This window comes from Nansenia antarctica (genome assembly GCF_963989245.1).
Source record: "Nansenia antarctica genome assembly, chromosome: 4".
NCBI classification, from domain to species: Eukaryota; Metazoa; Chordata; class Actinopteri; order Argentiniformes; family Microstomatidae; genus Nansenia; species Nansenia antarctica.
This window is the reverse complement of record NC_137689.1, coordinates 65,689,846-65,706,679: the sequence shown is the minus strand read 5'-3', so window position 1 is coordinate 65,706,679 and position 16,834 is coordinate 65,689,846. Positions and strand designations below refer to the sequence as shown.

At 38.5% G+C, this 16,834-nt stretch overlaps 2 protein-coding genes across 2 annotated transcripts; both read left to right on the top strand.

Moving 5' to 3' along the window:
• Positions 1–864: 864 nt before the first annotated feature.
• On the top strand, positions 865–5,694 carry cplx4a (complexin 4a; the record flags this gene model as incomplete). Its single annotated transcript, XM_080528408.1, has 3 exons — positions 865–1,028; positions 3,799–3,886; positions 5,467–5,694. The coding sequence occupies 3 exons, from the start codon at positions 865–867 to the stop codon at positions 5,692–5,694; spliced, it is 480 nt and encodes a 159-aa protein (XP_080384534.1).
• Positions 5,695–9,287: 3,593 nt separating this feature from the next.
• rx3 (retinal homeobox gene 3) lies at positions 9,288–12,370 on the top strand (the record flags this gene model as incomplete). Its single annotated transcript, XM_080528649.1, has 3 exons — positions 9,288–9,531; positions 9,757–9,986; positions 11,936–12,370. The coding sequence occupies 3 exons, from the start codon at positions 9,288–9,290 to the stop codon at positions 12,368–12,370; spliced, it is 909 nt and encodes a 302-aa protein (XP_080384775.1).
• Positions 12,371–16,834: the final 4,464 nt, after the last annotated feature.

The window sequence follows — 16,834 nt, the reverse complement described above, 5'->3', positions numbered from 1 at the left end:
ATATTAGACCAGGAGAGGCTGGTGGAGGTATAAATCAGAGGATGAGCTCATTGTAATGCATGGAATTGAATATGTGTCTGATACCATTCCTCATTCCATTCTATCCGTTACAATTAGCCCATCCTCCGATTTCTACCTCCACCAGCCTCCCCTGTATTAGACCTTGTTCAAAGGAGCAGTGAGGCTGATTTCAATGGACGTATTACAAGATCTGATGTGTGCCTCCTCTCCCTCCCTTCCTCGGCCTGCTGTCAGTCAGAGTTGAGCTGGACTATAGCTCAGTGGAATGGTGGATGTCTGGTTGGATAAACAGGTCGCTAATCCTGCTCCTCTCTCCCCTCTGCCTCGGATCAGAGGTATAAATGGAAATCTCTGGGAGATTCTCCACAGAGGCCCGCACCCCTCTTAAGTAATGTGATTAGAAGCCAGTGGGCGGAAGCAACATATGTGACGGCACTGGCCTAGACAACAAGAACTTGAAACTTGAAAACCCCAAATAAATGTTATAGTGAACTTTCATAGCGGGGCCAACACTGCCAATGATTTCTAGTTGGCAATAATCAATATGAATCCATAAGGTCCTATGTTATAAAAATAGAAGGAAAACAGGCCATCTGCCTCTTAGTATAGTGGAGCTGGGGGTTTAATCCAGATTATGGCCGAGGCAAAACTGTTTTATTTTTTTGCCGTCCTAGTCGTCAGTGCCCTTGACTACATAGACAGGCAGCAGGTTAGATAGGCAGCCTCCCAGTGGACTTCATTGCAACAGGAATCCAACCTAAGGGCTTCATAGGGAAGCAAGCAACTAGTCTTAAACTATCGTACTATATTATATTCAAGCACTGCAGACTCCCCTAGGGCACTATGGCTTTTCTAATCAAAAGTATGCTTCCCAGTAACCCTTTGGCGGGTGTTCTCGGAGGAGGAGAAGAGAAAACGGAGGAGGCCACCCCAACCGACCCGGCCAAAGCAGCAGGGATGACACGTGAGGAGTATGAGGAATACCAAAAACAGTTGGTGGAAGAGAAGTAAGTAACCAGCCTCTCCATTTTGTTCTGGTGTTCTTCGATCATGGGAGGGAATGTGTGGAGAGAACAGAGTGTGGTCATCGCCATAATCTGACCTTGATAGTGAAGCATAAAATGTCCTCACAGCCCAAGATTGTGTTGGTTTTGTTGTTTTATTTAGAATTGATCACATTTTCTTGCAGTTTGATGTTGTCCCTTTTTTAAACAGCACTTATTATTTCACTAATAATGTAGTTTTATCACCCAAGGTTAAAGCATAGCAAACTTAAAGCAAAACATATATATAGTTTGAGTGGAAAGAAACGTTTCGGTCTCAAATTTCAGAGACACAATCAAGAGATCAATTACACAATTAATCTCTACCTTTTGATCCCCTGATTGGTTGCCAACAACGTTTGTTGTTGTTGTTGTCGTCAATGTTGTTTATCTTTTCAGTTGACCAGCTCACTAAGACTCATGGATCAGCACTCTACAAAGTCGATTAAATTTTTATTAAGTCTCTATGGAGGGAGATTGTATAGATTAGGATTATCAATCCCATTTAGTACCTGAGCAAGTAAGAACCCAGAGGAGGGTAAAGGAGGAGGAGGAGGGTAAAATGGCTGCCGTGTTTTATCCAGGATGGTTTAACTGTGACTGCGTTGTCAGTGCAGGCTGTCAGTGCGGCTTTGTCAGGGCAGTGAAAAATCAAAGAATCGAAGATTAAATATGATCATGGTCATCTACAACTAATGAAGGCACTTAATCCAGGTTACTTCCATAGTCACAGTTTCGGACAGGGTTTACTGTAAAAACAACAAGAGGAAGATCTCTCAAGATCAATTTGCATTTATTGACATTTTTCATTAATTGTGATGTTTTATTGTGATAAATTTAATCCTCTGACAAATGCTTCTCCCAAACAGTCCCTGTTGGCATTGATCACATGACTAGATTAGTCCTGCTCCCTCTGCGGGTACAATTCATCTGGTGTAAAACGTTTTCTTTTTTTAAAAGAAATATAAAACCCTCAACATTTTTGAAATACAGCTCAGTGTAGTTGTAAACCCAATGCTCTTGTGAAATCAAACCCTAACCCATATCAAAATGTACAGTATCATCATAAATAATATTATTGTTTTTAATGAAGCCCAAAAACTGACGTTCATTCAAAAGAACAACACATTTTCTTGGTGGGGATACTGTGATGTTGGAGGTCAAGTGGACAAGCGGGTCCTAGATTAGTTATAGAATAGTTCTGGTCATGAACAGTCCCCTCCCCTGTAGCTGTGGTGTCTTGGCCTACAGCAATCCTCAATCTGGCCAAATAATAATCCTCATGTTTAATTGGCTGCAGTAAATACTTACCTCTACACTAACACATACTGTATTAAGAAAGGTCAAGAACATATTCTCATGATTGTTGCCTTTACCTTGGATTGTAAATCCCTATTTCCCACTGACATTGTATTGGATGAATTGGTTTTATATAGGCAACATTAGCAAGTTGCTTTGCATTTCATTGATAATGTAAATCATCATCTTAGCATCTTTGTTTGTATTGACTTATTTTAGCATCTGGAAAATAGTTAATTAATTAGAGTTTACAACCACTGTACGTTAACTTTGGTAGATTTACAAATAGATAATGTTATCATTGGTCATGCCAATGCATAAATCAAATATTGTTGCAATAATATCTCCTAGCAAGCTGCGCATGTGAAAATAAAGTTTGGAAATGTATGAATTACTACATCCTCCAACAGGAAACCATCACTTTGGTATCAATTTACATTAAGTGTTACATTAAGTTTCTCTTGCAACCACAATTATACTTAGTAATGGTAGCCTATCATAATTGAGTTAAAATGGTTCCTTTTCAACAAATTGAAAAGGACAGCGAAAATGCTTCATTATTATAAATTATATATATATATATATTATATTTATTATAAATGTCCATTACTACAGTATGCAATTACAATCAATGACTGAAATCCACTGTAACAACATGTTCATACAATATTATTACTAGATTATAAAAATAAAAAAATCTTCCTTCTTCTGGCTCTACAACTGCCAATGGCCCCTGGCCCGAGCATAGATGACCTTTTCCTGCTATTTACTGGTGGATAGATGATTCACTTACTTAGTCAAATGTATTTGTTGTAAGTCGCTTTGGATACAGGCGTCTGCTGAATGCCCAAAAATGTAATGTAAACGTAGATTGTTATATTGTTATATTGTTACAGTGTTACTGCACAGGTACCAGAGTTATCAACATTCCAAAAATAATATGACTTCTACGCTGTGTTTTCAAAAAGAAAATGGAAAGGGACTCAAAGAGCAAACATGTAATAAATAATACTAATAATTCATTGAATTTATATAGCGCTTTTCCGAGGCTCAAAGACGCTGACAATAGGGGATACGGGAACATGTGACCATTGCTCGGATGCAGAGGCCTTAAAATTGAACAAGGATATTATGTAGTCTGAACAGTGTAAGCTAAAACCCATGTTGAACACAAAAGGTCATGTAACACATTGATCTACAGTAAGGGAATCACTGCACAATGTATCTTGACGACGCGATGATGGTTTGCCTATATTCACATATACTTTATTTGAATTCTTTGACATGGACTATGCTCATCTCTGTATATTTACCAAATAAAATTATATCAAAAGCGTTCTTGTCTTTGAGAAAACAAGAATTCCAAAACATTTTAAATCAACTTTTTATTGATCCGATTATGTTAAATATCAATTCATTGTCTCATGGAATTTAGGATGGAGAGAGATGCAGACTTCTTACACAAGAAGGCTGAGAGGGCAACTCTGAGGGTGTGCTTAAGAGACAAGTACAGGCTTCCAAAGGTGAGTCCATTCCCTACATACATACACACACACACACACACACACAGACACACAAATGCACGCACGCACACACACACACACACACGCACACACACACACACACACACACACACACACACACACACACACACACACACTACATGCTTCTCACAGGTCATAGTAGACAGCTTGTGGGTCAACCTGCAGTGCTTCATGGGAGAGTCTGTTTTTATCTTCTCCAACGCATGACAGTTCACATTAGGTCAGTGGAAGGTAGGAAGCTATGCCAATAGATTAAGGGCCAAGATGTTGGCCAGTGGCCATCTGTCACTCTGTGTACAGTACGTGTTGCTTAGGTGTCTGTAGGTACTGTTGACTTCGACAAGAGAATCACATCTACACAAGTGGATGTATTGGGTATAATTCCAGATTTTTCAAACCCGCTTGATAAGGAGATAATTAAAATCAGGCCCAATGGACGACGAGAAAAAGGTAGTGTACGGTTGTATATCAATAATGCTAGCAAAAGAGATATTTCAATGTTATTCTGTGTAAACAGTTATCATTGTAAAATGATATAATCTATAACGGTTATCAGGTTGAGCTTACAATAAAGAAGCAAAAATGAAACCTATTGGGTCTATCTAAGTTTCAAAATAATCACCATGAATAATAAAGGTGCATCTATAGATGGCAGTAAATATCCTTATTATTCTCTATATTTTCAGTAATTATCATAGGTTTCGTCTCTCTATCCATTGATTATTTTCATTTCTATCCATAGAATGTATAACAATGGTTGTTTGCTTTGTATGTCAGTTTATGAAGATAAATATGAAAAAGAGTAAATGAGGGCTACCATGACAACACTGTAACAATTGATGTGACAGTCAGCACTACTACGGCACACAAAGAGACTTGAATGTATTATTCAAACGAGCAAGAACATGATTAAGTACGATTTGCATTGAATGACATACGAAAGACTTTGTTATGTCAATGTAATGCAATTAGTCTCTCGTGCGTGGGTTTTCCAACATCTTTAGATCCTCAGAAGGATTCCCAGTGGAAAGGCTAACACAGGTTTCAGGTAATCTTGAGTCTATATTGAAGTTTGAGGTTGCTACTAGCCTCGCTATTTTCTCCAAAGATGCTTTAAGTCATTGTATTAGAAGGGTTATTTCACTCCAAAATCAAGTTGATAAGATGCTTTCAGATCTTCAATATTCCAAGAGTCCAATTCCCACACCATAATTTGTGTAGATTCAGATATAAACCTACATCAAATTAATTAAATTATAAATTAATAAAAAGATGTGCATCAAATAAAATCTCTATTTTAGACGGTGCACAACTTTCCCACTCGTTTTGGGTTGAGGCATAGATCTACAGTACATATGAACACAGGACCTCATAATGACCTCAGACAACCTTTGAGGTCCAAAAGCATCTGACAAACTTTGATTTAGATATTGTCATTTTAAGGTCTGGTGTCACCAGCAACATTGCCTTAAGAGATGTTAAAATGGCAACCCAGGAGTGCACTGTGGAAGGTGTTTGTCTCAGTAGGTCATGTTGTCTTTCTGTGTCGGTGTCAACAGAGCGAACAGGATGAGAACATGCTCTCCATGGTTGGCGATGACGTTGACGTCCCAGAGGAGCTTCTCAAGATGGTGGACGAGGACGCCACGGAGGAGGAGGACAAGGACTCCATTCTGGGCCAGATGCAGAACCTCCAGAACATGGACATGGACCAGTTAAAGGAGAAGGCCGCGGCCACCATGACGGAGATGAAGACGAAGGCAGAGGAGAAGTGCACCGTCATGTAAAATGGTCAATTTCAAAGAAGAAGAAGAAGAAGAAGAAGAAGAAGAAAAACAAAAACAAAAACAAAAACAAGAAGAAAAACAAGAAGAGAAAGAAGAAGCAGAAAGCAGAAGTCCAACCAGCATGTCTTTGCTGGAAAACCACGTCCCAAACCAACCCTTAATTGCAACCTTAATTGCTGACATATAGATTTTCTTTTTTCTATGTGTTTTTTTGTGTGTGCGTCTGAAGTTTTAGATAAAATAAGTGTTTTCCCCTTCACCCTTGTGTTATTCTCAATGTTTCATCCAGGCTGATAATAATAATGGAATTCTAGAGAGCCTGTTCATTGTTCGTACACCTCATGCAGACCGTATGGAACTGATAATAATGTGAACATTGTATAATGCATCCTGTAGCTCTATAGACAAGTCACTCTCTATACACCTTTGACAGTCACTCCCATCAACATGTTTCCACAAAAACAAGTATTCAGCGAGTCTGGCAGAGATAAATACTTGCAGATTTGCACAAAATCATCTTTTAAAATATGCAGTTATCATGCCACAGTTGGACAAGCTGTACATTAACACTGACTGAATATAAGACTGAAGTCATACAATTGAGGATGCAGGAAGATTCCGTTATGCCAATGTATGTTGTGCGGGTAGAATGATACATGTGCATACAGAAGCTGTTGATGAATAAAATAACTGATTTGTAGACCACGCCTATGTTTATTATTTTTCCTAACCTTGAAATTGTAAGTGGAATGACAGTAATAACTTAACTTACGACGTACCGGTTAATTAATATTCTGAAACTGTGTGTGTGTGTGTGTGTGTGTGTGTGTGTGTGTGTGTGTGTGTGTGTGTGTGTGTGTGTGTGTGTGTATGTGTGTGTGTAAATGGTAAGAATCAATAAAGAACTTTATGAAAATAAAAAAGTCACAATTAATGTTGATAAGGATAAGAAGGGGCGCATGATTTAGCGGTATAACCAAATGCAACTGTATACCTATAGGTATATATAGATATAGATATAGATATTGATGACATGTTAGCACCTAAAACTTAATGAACTCCTTCTGGACAACAGCCATCATTGACACAGATTAAGTAACGGTGAAGAAGTGCTAACTATCCGGATTACACTAGCACATTATAAGAGGTTGAATAAAAAAGGTGTTCATTTAATTGTAGATTATTTAGCAAATGTTGTTTGGGTTGATTAGATAGAATGAAGAAATCCACAGTGCTTGTGAATTTCATGTAAGCACTGTTTTTGTTTTAAATGCCTTGGATTTGGAACTTCTAAAGATTACGAGTTAATAGGATCAACACAGTTGAGTCTGTCATCCTATCAGGTTAAACGCCTGTGTCAGACTCTCTGGAACAACTTGGATTGTGTCCGATTCAGTTCACTGGGAAATAGCAGAGGAACATAACGCATTCAAGTTTTCATAGGCCATTGGAGACCTTACAGAGGGAATGGCATTTGGCAGATCATCATCTACTGTATATGGATTATACAAATTGACATGTAACAAATCGACGAAGCTAAATAACTGGAGATGCACTTACAATTCTCCATTGAATAATTCTGCTATACATCAGTTTTGTTCATATAAGTGTCTATTAAAGCATTACGTGATGTAAAGGATGTCTCATATTTGTCCAAGGCCAAGCGGTGATTACATACAGACTAATGTTTGAGCACAATGTATGGTTTATGATTCCTGAATAACAGAGAAATATGGGAATTGAACCTACACACACACACACACATTTAACATTCATTCAACACATAAATACCCTATCTCCTGACAATATAGTTTTGTCCTGAGTGACCTTCCTCAACACAAAACACAAAAGAGCCCAAACAAAACATGATCAAAACATGATTTTTCTGTATTGTGTGGTCATGAAGGCTAGTAAATATGTAATTGTAATGGTAAGGTCTTGGAGCTCGATAATCTTGTTGCCAGTGTCAAGAGCACAACTCTTCCGATTTCCTTTTTTTGCATTCTGGATGGGTGACCCCTGTGACCCCTGACCCCTGTGTAGAGAGGTGAAAGATATCTGTTAGGCCTACCTGTGCAGACCTATTACTCGTTAAATACATGCATTGGATCTCAAGACGATCTCTGGTGCAGTGAACATGTCTTTGGCAAGCAAAGGATAATGTCACCTTCTGTAATTAGGAAGAGCTGAATAGTTTTAAGGGTTTTAACTCTTTTGAGTAAAAAAACGTAATCCCCTTAAGCAGCGTGTGGGCAGGGGATTACCAAACTGCTGTCAATCTTTGTTTAGTGTTAATTACACATATCCCTTCAATATTGTGGAAGTTAAGACATGCTTCCAGTTATTTGCACCTCAATAGCAGGCAATGGTAGGTCCTTCACAACAGGTCAATGTAATTGTGTGACTATGTGACATTTTAAGCAGCCAGTTAGCAGTAAGGAGACACTCAACATTATGCTCATCTTGAATGCACAGATAACTGGCAAAACTTTAAAATGAGGAACAGCTCTATAGCTGTTAGAAACTGTAATATAGTATATATCACATATAATAATTGTTCATTTAAACAAAAGCAAAAATCAATATATAGGCCTATATATTATGACTATATATATTGTATATATATATAGATTTTTTATTATTATTATTATTATTATTATAATTGTATTATATTTTATCACCCATTTCTGAAATAGGCTACTTGAATAGCCTATTTCAGAAATTATAACTGAAATCATGTTATTTGGACTAGTGAATAGATGAAATATTGAAAACAATCTTTCTAAGGGCTGTTGTCATGGACCAGTGGCTCTCCTCTCAGACAGCTTGCAACTAGGCCCGTGGGTCTATCAACTTATTTGTGTGTAGATCTAACAATATCATTGCCTCACTGAAATGTGATGTTGTCACTTATTTGATAATGATGTATTGATGCTTTGATTAAATCCCCCCCTGAATATTAATCTGACATCTTGCAATGTCCTGACTGAAATCTTGTAATTATGATTTTGGTCTACCTTAAGCTATAATCTCCGACCCGCTCCTTTTCTTGCAGGCCATCGTGAACATGACATCTGGAGGCGGAGGGAAAGATGGTTTTAAGATGGTTTATGTAAGACGGTTTAGAGACTGACTGGCGTGGTCCGAGACTTGGGGAGGAGTTAGCGCTGCAGAAACGCATTGGCTCACTGGGACAATGTAGTTAGTTACCCCCAAATCCAGGGGTAAATCTAACTTGACATCCCCCTTTGACGTGTCATGTGGGCTGTCACATGGACAGGGGGTCTTGTCTGGGGGACTACTTAAAAAAAAAAAACGAGATGCATCTGCGGAAAGACCTTCACTGCGGAAAGACCTTCCACAGTGTAAAATAACAGATTACCTGTGGGTCTTGGGTCTGTGTTTTGAAATAGATATAATAGAATAGAGTGTTCTAGTTTTTACTCATACAGCCGGAATAATTCAGAATTGTATTATAGGCTACTTCGACATTTTCTTTGTGAAAACTTCACGTTGAAGCTTAGCGGAAAGTTTTGATACTTGCTTTTTCCACTGTATGTCTTCAGTCTTTACTGAGAGCATCTTATCCATCGATGTGGCTTCTGGTTTCAACTACCGAAGTCATGGAAGAGCACCTGTCACCCTCCGCACTCCTGCTCCGAAGCCCTGGAAACCCAGCGAGAGTCCACAGTATTGAAGCAATATTGGGATTTAAAGAAGACAATTTATTTCATCATTCGGTCTCCTACACGTCGGGGAAATTCGAGAACGCCGAGAGAAGAGGGAATGAAATGATCTCCTCTCTGAAGAAAGAGCACAGCGCTGAATGTTTTGACAGTAAGTGACACTGCTTGGCACAATAAGGCCTATGTTGAAATATAGGCTATACACAATTACTTTAAAAAGTATTGATCTTGTCATATTATTGATCTTTATCAATAATATTATTATTGAAAATTGATCTTGTCATATTAGTCGGTCTTTTCAATATTAGACATTCTATAAATATTAGCCTATAAACGTTAATAAATTCACATAGGCTCGCCTCTCTGTGTTTTCCAGGTGTCTGTTGCTCCAGTAGTCCGGGGGCCTCTGTCAGTCCCGACTCACCTGAGAGTAGTAAACTGTCCGATGACGACCACCCAAAGAAAAAGCACAGGCGCAACAGAACCACCTTCACCACCTTCCAGTTACACGAGCTGGAGAGAGCCTTCGACAAGTCCCACTACCCCGACGTGTACAGCAGAGAGGAACTGGCTCTGAAGGTGACCCTGCCGGAGGTCCGCGTACAGGTAGGCTGAACTGTCTGGAACACTGTGTCTGGAAAAGCCAAATATGTCTAGGCTACTGAAGTTCCGTGGCCTTGGTAGCGACCATTAGAGTGGCCCAGCTGATAACTCGTGAGCTTAGAATTATAAGGTTCTATCTCCGTTTAGGATAGTTCAGAGATATTGAGCGTCAAAGTTGTTGCATTCCATTATGTTTTGTGAGATGGAACCTTTGTATTTTATGAATTACTAACTCAAAAATGTCAACATTTTAAAAACAACACCACACAGGCATTAATAAACACCTAATGGATCAGATTATGTAAAAAACTCAATTTTGACAAAAATGGAGATAGAACCTTATAATTCTAACGTCACGAACTGTCTTTACGCAAAACCCTAATCTCTATAGGCTACTATTACAATTAAAGTAACTAAATCTGAAGTAGGTCACTCACGAACAGATTCTTGACCATGCTTGTTTTAGTTTTGTGCATGAAGCAAAAAGCGAAGTGGATTGAGTTAAAGCAGACCTATCAATTAGATGTGCAGGTGCATCAGAAGTATAATGTATCATTCATTAATAACGTTGTTTAGATTGGCAACTGTATAGAATGGGAACGTCTATCGGTTCTAATTGCTCTTATAATGATCACGAAACGCGGTCATGATCCGCCTCGTGATGATTTTTTTAAAGATTACGGCCTAATAACCTCGTTATTTTGTCATTTGCTTTGGAATTGTATTAAGTAATTGTCACATGCTAAGATGCATGTAGAATATGTTTGAAAACAAGAGAAATATGAATTAATAGTTGAAAATGTAGCATTTATTGTGGCAAATTGAGATTAAGTTTTACTATCATATCAGTTGCTCATTGGATGATATCAAATTAAATGGTGTTACATTTATATAGGACTCAGGATATAGTATTATACGTAGAATAATTGATAATACACGTTGAACTTTATATCTGAAAGACTTATTTATTGTAGTAGCCTACATTTACGTACATTTGAACGTTTAGACCATCTAGCTACTGTCAATATATTTGACTTTTCTCGCGTTCTTTTCGTTATTCCTCGTCAAAAAAGCGATTTAATTTGACCACTTTGCTATAGGCCTGTTATTGTTCTGTATATCTTGACCCTATTGTATCTTAAAGTATGTCAATAGACCTATATTTGTTATCAGCATGATAATATTCAGTTTATTACACAAAGGAGGACAGTGAACAGTGAGATTGTAATTGATTATTTCCCATACCTAGACCACATGCAGCCACATGCACACACAAGCCTACACGCTTACATGCATAGTCATACACACCTACCCACACATACACACTGATATGCTAGGCACTTTTGTGTAAAGAATGAAGATCTGATTGTATCTTGTACATTATTGTGTATTGTATGCTCTATGTGTTGTATTGTTTTTGTATGTTCTTGTCATTGTTGTTCTTTGTCTACCAATGAGGACCACGTTGGAAACAAGTGTTTCAGTACACTTTGACATGCTATCCCCTGGGATGTAGCCTACTGTCTGTACTTTTTACCCAAATAATCAATCAAAGTTTACTCAATAGGCACGATTTTACAGAACGTTCCAAAGTGAAAATCCTATTATTGGAAAAGTATAAGCAATTGTTTTTTTCTTTGTTTTTTGTTAATTATGAGAGGCAGAGGCTCAGGTTTCTGTCATTTTATGTATTTGAGAGTAATGAGTTTGTTGCCAAAAGAAGTTTATCTTAGTTTGATATACATAGGTATAGCCAAACTACCTTGATGACGAGGAATAAAAGCCATATTTTCTATCTTCCACCTGCTATATCCTATGCCCCAACAAAATGAAATATTTGCTATAGCTCCAGTTCCTTCCAAATGTATCGATTTGTTCAAAATGTCCCAAATGTTTTACATAACCCTACCTGTTGTCAGAGTCCCAGATGATTAACATTGACGTGCTTCCAGGTTTGGTTCCAGAACCGACGGGCCAAGTGGAGACGCCAAGAGAAGCTGGAGGTGAGCTCCATCAAGCTGCAGGACATCTCCTCCGTCCTCTCCTTCGGCCGCTCCCCTCCCCACTCCCTGGGCTCGGGCCTCCAGCTGGAGCCCTGGCTCAGCTCCCCCATCGGCACCTCCACCTCCCTGCAGTCCCTGCCGGGCTTCATCGGCTCCCCCCAGGGCCTCCCTGCCAGCTACACCCCCCCTCCCTTCCTCAATGTCTCCCCCACCCTCGGACACAACCTTCCCCACATTAGTAGCATGTGCCCCCCGCCGCCGTACCAATGCTCCGGCTTCATGGACAAGTTAGCTCTGGAGGAGACGGACCCCCGCAACTCCAGCATCGCCTCTTTGAGGATGAAGGCCAAGGAGCACATACAGTCTATTGGGAAGACTTGGTGAGGAGGATTCTTCATCTGCCTATTGACCTATATATAGGCCCAATCCCATTTCTAATTTTTACCCCTGGCCCTTGTTTTGGAGTGCCACTCGCTTTTTGGCTTGCTCCTCGGAACAGAGTTACAAGGGGTAGTGGTTGAAAATCTTCCACTATGTAATGGGATAACCCTTCAAGACTCTGATACGTCTTTCAAAGAAGAATACGTTTCATAGAAAAGCCTGGATGCTCACGATTCGTTCAAAACGTTAAGTTTCACGCTATCAAACGATTAAACAAGTCATAAAAAAAAAAGATCAATGCTTCATTATCAGGCCAGTTCATACCCTCATACCCTGCCAATCTGCACTGATATGAGAGGAGCGGTAATAAGTGCAACAACTTTGCGGCTGAACTGTAATTACATTTCGGGCGTCATATGCCATCAAAGGGGAGAAATGCGACATGGAAATATGTCAAAATGCGGGACTGTCATGCACAAATCAGCCTTAAAACATTGTTATAACGTTAGATAGATAGCTAGAGACATCGGCATACTAGCGATTTTTTTGTTATGCTTGTTATAAAGAAAAGGGTTAGGGTTAGGGTCTATAATACATTGAAATGACATTAAACTAAGATAATACAATGGTTATCATATTTTTTTAAATCTTTATTAACAAAGAAAGTAATTACATTTGTGATTTTCTTCCTCATTGCTTGTGCGTTCCGCCACTATCTTGCAGATGATTCGCAAGGCATTCTGGGAGATTTCAACACTCGTTTTTAACCCTTGGTTTGGAGTGGGCAGCCCTACCACTTGGCCCTACCCCTACTAGTCAACAACAATTGGGACGCTCCTACCCTACACGTGAACATGCAAAATGGAGGGAGGGGCTAAAACCTAGGGCCAAGGGGTGAATTGGGATTGGGCCATAGACTACATAATATGGACTACCGCCAGTGGTGCAGTTGACGAGTTATGGATGGACAATGGATATGTAAATCCACTGTTTTTAAAGACTTTGTTTTGCGTATTCTCAACTAATGTTTGCTGAGTAAATATAAACAGAAATGTCAGAGGATCAACCCTGCTCCAGACAAGTGTTAAGAAGAACTGTTCTGGTCCGGTCTGTGAGAAGGTCGTCTAGCAACAGCCATGGTTCTGGGGATGGATGAGTGATGTTTGGGGAGATCTGAGCCTCTCACTCATATCAAGGAAGGCTGGTGTTGAGGAGAAAGTAACAGTTTGAAAATGTAGTACATGATGAACCCGGAGATCCTGCCACTGTTTGTATTTCTTGCTGCATCCCATTTTTATGTCTCGATTAAACTTTCTTTCCTCTTTGATAATGTCACTACTGCCAAGACAATCACACCATATGAACAATGTATTTATTAAAGTATACAATGAAGCCCTTTAGATAATTGTCTTTAAGTCCTCCTGTGGAGCTGAATGTTGTATATGTTCCAACTGTAATTAGATTCTCCATTATGTGAATGATTTTTATGGAAATAAATGATTCAAATCAAACTCTCCGTTTGGCAGCACAACATCCATAGCCCAGTTTAAGTTTGGTGCTACTACTTTGTATGTCTTGACATTAGTTGTCAACTCTAAATGTTACAGTAGATCTATGGAAACATACATTGTTTTTCTGTGACTATTGCTGCATTGTTGTGTCAAAGTGTTTAGAGTGACAGACATATTAGAGACCTTTAAAGCCAATTGCTGCATTGGAATGCCGTACTTATAATGAAAGCATATGCTGTATATGTTTTACACTAGCATTATGTCTATTGTGTCTCTACAGTATTTCTGCTAACACAAGTAAAGACAGAATAAGTACATGTGTTGTACAGCCCCCTCTAATGGTACTCTAGTTAAACTTTAGATTCTCAGCTTTGTTTTGTGTAGTACTGGGAGACTGATGGAAACAACATCAACTTATTATTATTCCATTGGTCATAATTTACTAAAGCTATTTAGAAATAATTAAAATATTGTTATAATGTAATATGATAGTAATAACAACAACAATAATAATAGCAGTTAATTTTTTCTTTTTAAATTATTATTATTATTATTATTATTATTATTATTATTATGCATGGGAATCACAGATGTGTATAACTTAAGCATATATATTTTATTAAACCTGCTACTCCATTACAGTTGGAGGACTTTTGCAGGACTTCTGCTACCCCTACAAGGTTCATTTTGCAGTACGTAGTATAACCTCATGTTCCATAGGTCTTAGCTTTAGTATCCTAGTGCCATATTTATTCCATATTGTCAGCCAAAATTATGAAAACTCACCCAATTAGGTCTCACAGACTACAGAAGGCTGATATAGTCCTTTTAATTGGTCACTTCCTCCTCATTAACTCCTGTAAACTTTATCCCCTTCACACTCTGATTACATGTGGAGTGATGAGGTGAAAGTGGTTAGTACCTCTTTTATCTGCCATTCAGCTGTGACAAATGAGGGAAGAAAACAGACGGGACAGCCTTCCCCTGGGTTGTGTGAACAGGATGCGCTTAACCAAATGAAATTGTTCCAATTCACAGTTCTCTATTGTGAGCAAGCCCCGAGCCAATCATTGACTCCATTGTTGGCAGTGGACAGCTGAGAGGGGAGAGAGCTGAGTTCTTCATTAAGCATCCTCTGAACATTGTTCAACACAAAGATCAGCTTGTAATTACATTCATCGCTTATCCGTCGGTGCACTGTATGAAACTGTTCATTGTCTGAATGGTCAAACTTGAACAATTAGCACAATGTGAATATTGAATTTTCTTCTACGGTTGTTTGAGGTAGTTTTGAGAAGAAGAGGCATGTCCTATGACACAATGCTTTCTCATCTAAATAGGAATTAACTAGATACACTTTTTTGTTTGAAAAGAAGTACAACATTAAAATTGTCTTTATAAGAAAGAAATCAAAATCTGGCCAAGCTCTAATAAGGCTCTTGTCTGCTACCTTGTGGTAAACATCAGCCACTGCATGCCTTCACCTGTCACTCACCTCTCTCTATAGCATTCCTGTGATGCACTATTTAGAAGAACCACAAATACGACATCAGTAAAAGGTTAGTCAATTAAACTTAAAAACTGTCCAAGAACGATTTACTGACACTTCTCAAATAACACAGTTGAGAGATGGTGCATATAGGTGCATTGTGTAAAGGATCGCCCAGTTGTCCACAATGCAGTTATCAAATAATTCGAGATTTATTCAATCTTCTTAATACAACATTGTTGATATGTAAGTCATGATAATATAATGATGAATATAGTGAATAAGTATTGCAAACATTGATATTATATAATGCAGCAATGGTATCCTTAGGTCTTGGATTATGACAAGTGTACAATAAATAGCAGACAACATGTAATTATCATGATCATTAAATATAAAATTAACTGTGAAGGTGTCAGGCAGATGATGTGCATGGATGCAAGGCATCACATTGTTACAGTAAAAGTCTCTGAAGAATTTCAGTGGTCAGAGAGCAGTCTTCATCTGGGGCTGTTTTCCTTCAAATGAAAAGCCTGTAGTAGGTCTCTACAGAGAGGAAATACAGTGCAGAAATAAAAACATGAATATTCACACACATACAATGCAGCATCTCAACCACAACAAACAATGCGAAACGTCCTTACAAGCAATGTTAGTGTAAAACAAAATGTTCTTGTGACTTTTTGAAAGGTAAACTCAAACATTATGTTCCATGATGATAGGCATCTGCACTGATTTGAATCTGAATGAAGAAAGCACACTCTAAGGATCGCTGAGGATCATACGTATAAAACAGGATAAGATTCACCACTTGGATTCACCAGAGGGGTTTCACACAATACTTGGCCAAACCAAACCGTACAGTACTGGGGGAAATCATTTTCCAGCTTTGGTTGGACAAAAAAGGTATATTCTATGAAATGTTATTTAAATGTATTTATTTGATTAGTTTTGATTAAATTCCAATCTATACTTCGATATATCTCTTTTACATTGTCACTTCCAGCATAATTTTTCAGCAGTAGGGGTGACAGCAGCCAGATGAGAAGTCGGCAACCATTCAAATCAATGAATCAAATCAAATCAAATCAATCAATGTTCAGACTTTTATTCTGAAAAATGTAAATACATTTCAACGTTGTTAAAAATCAATGACACACTTGCTAGTCAATCCAAAATATTGCAATGCAATGGATTCAGTGAGTAATCCCCACTACTCTAGGTAGTAGTGGGGACCGAATCCATTGCATTGCAATATTTTAGTAATAGATTTAGAAGTTGCCGACTTGTTCCTGGTTTCACCAGCTGCTGTCACCAATGGTCTATCTACAGATCAGTATATAGGTATAGATCAGTGGGGTGGATCTATCTACAGATCCGTATAGGTATAGATCAGTGGGGTGGATGCATAATCAGGCCAGCTCAGTACAGATGAGCTTGGCTCCACTCAGCCCTGCGTTTGACTCT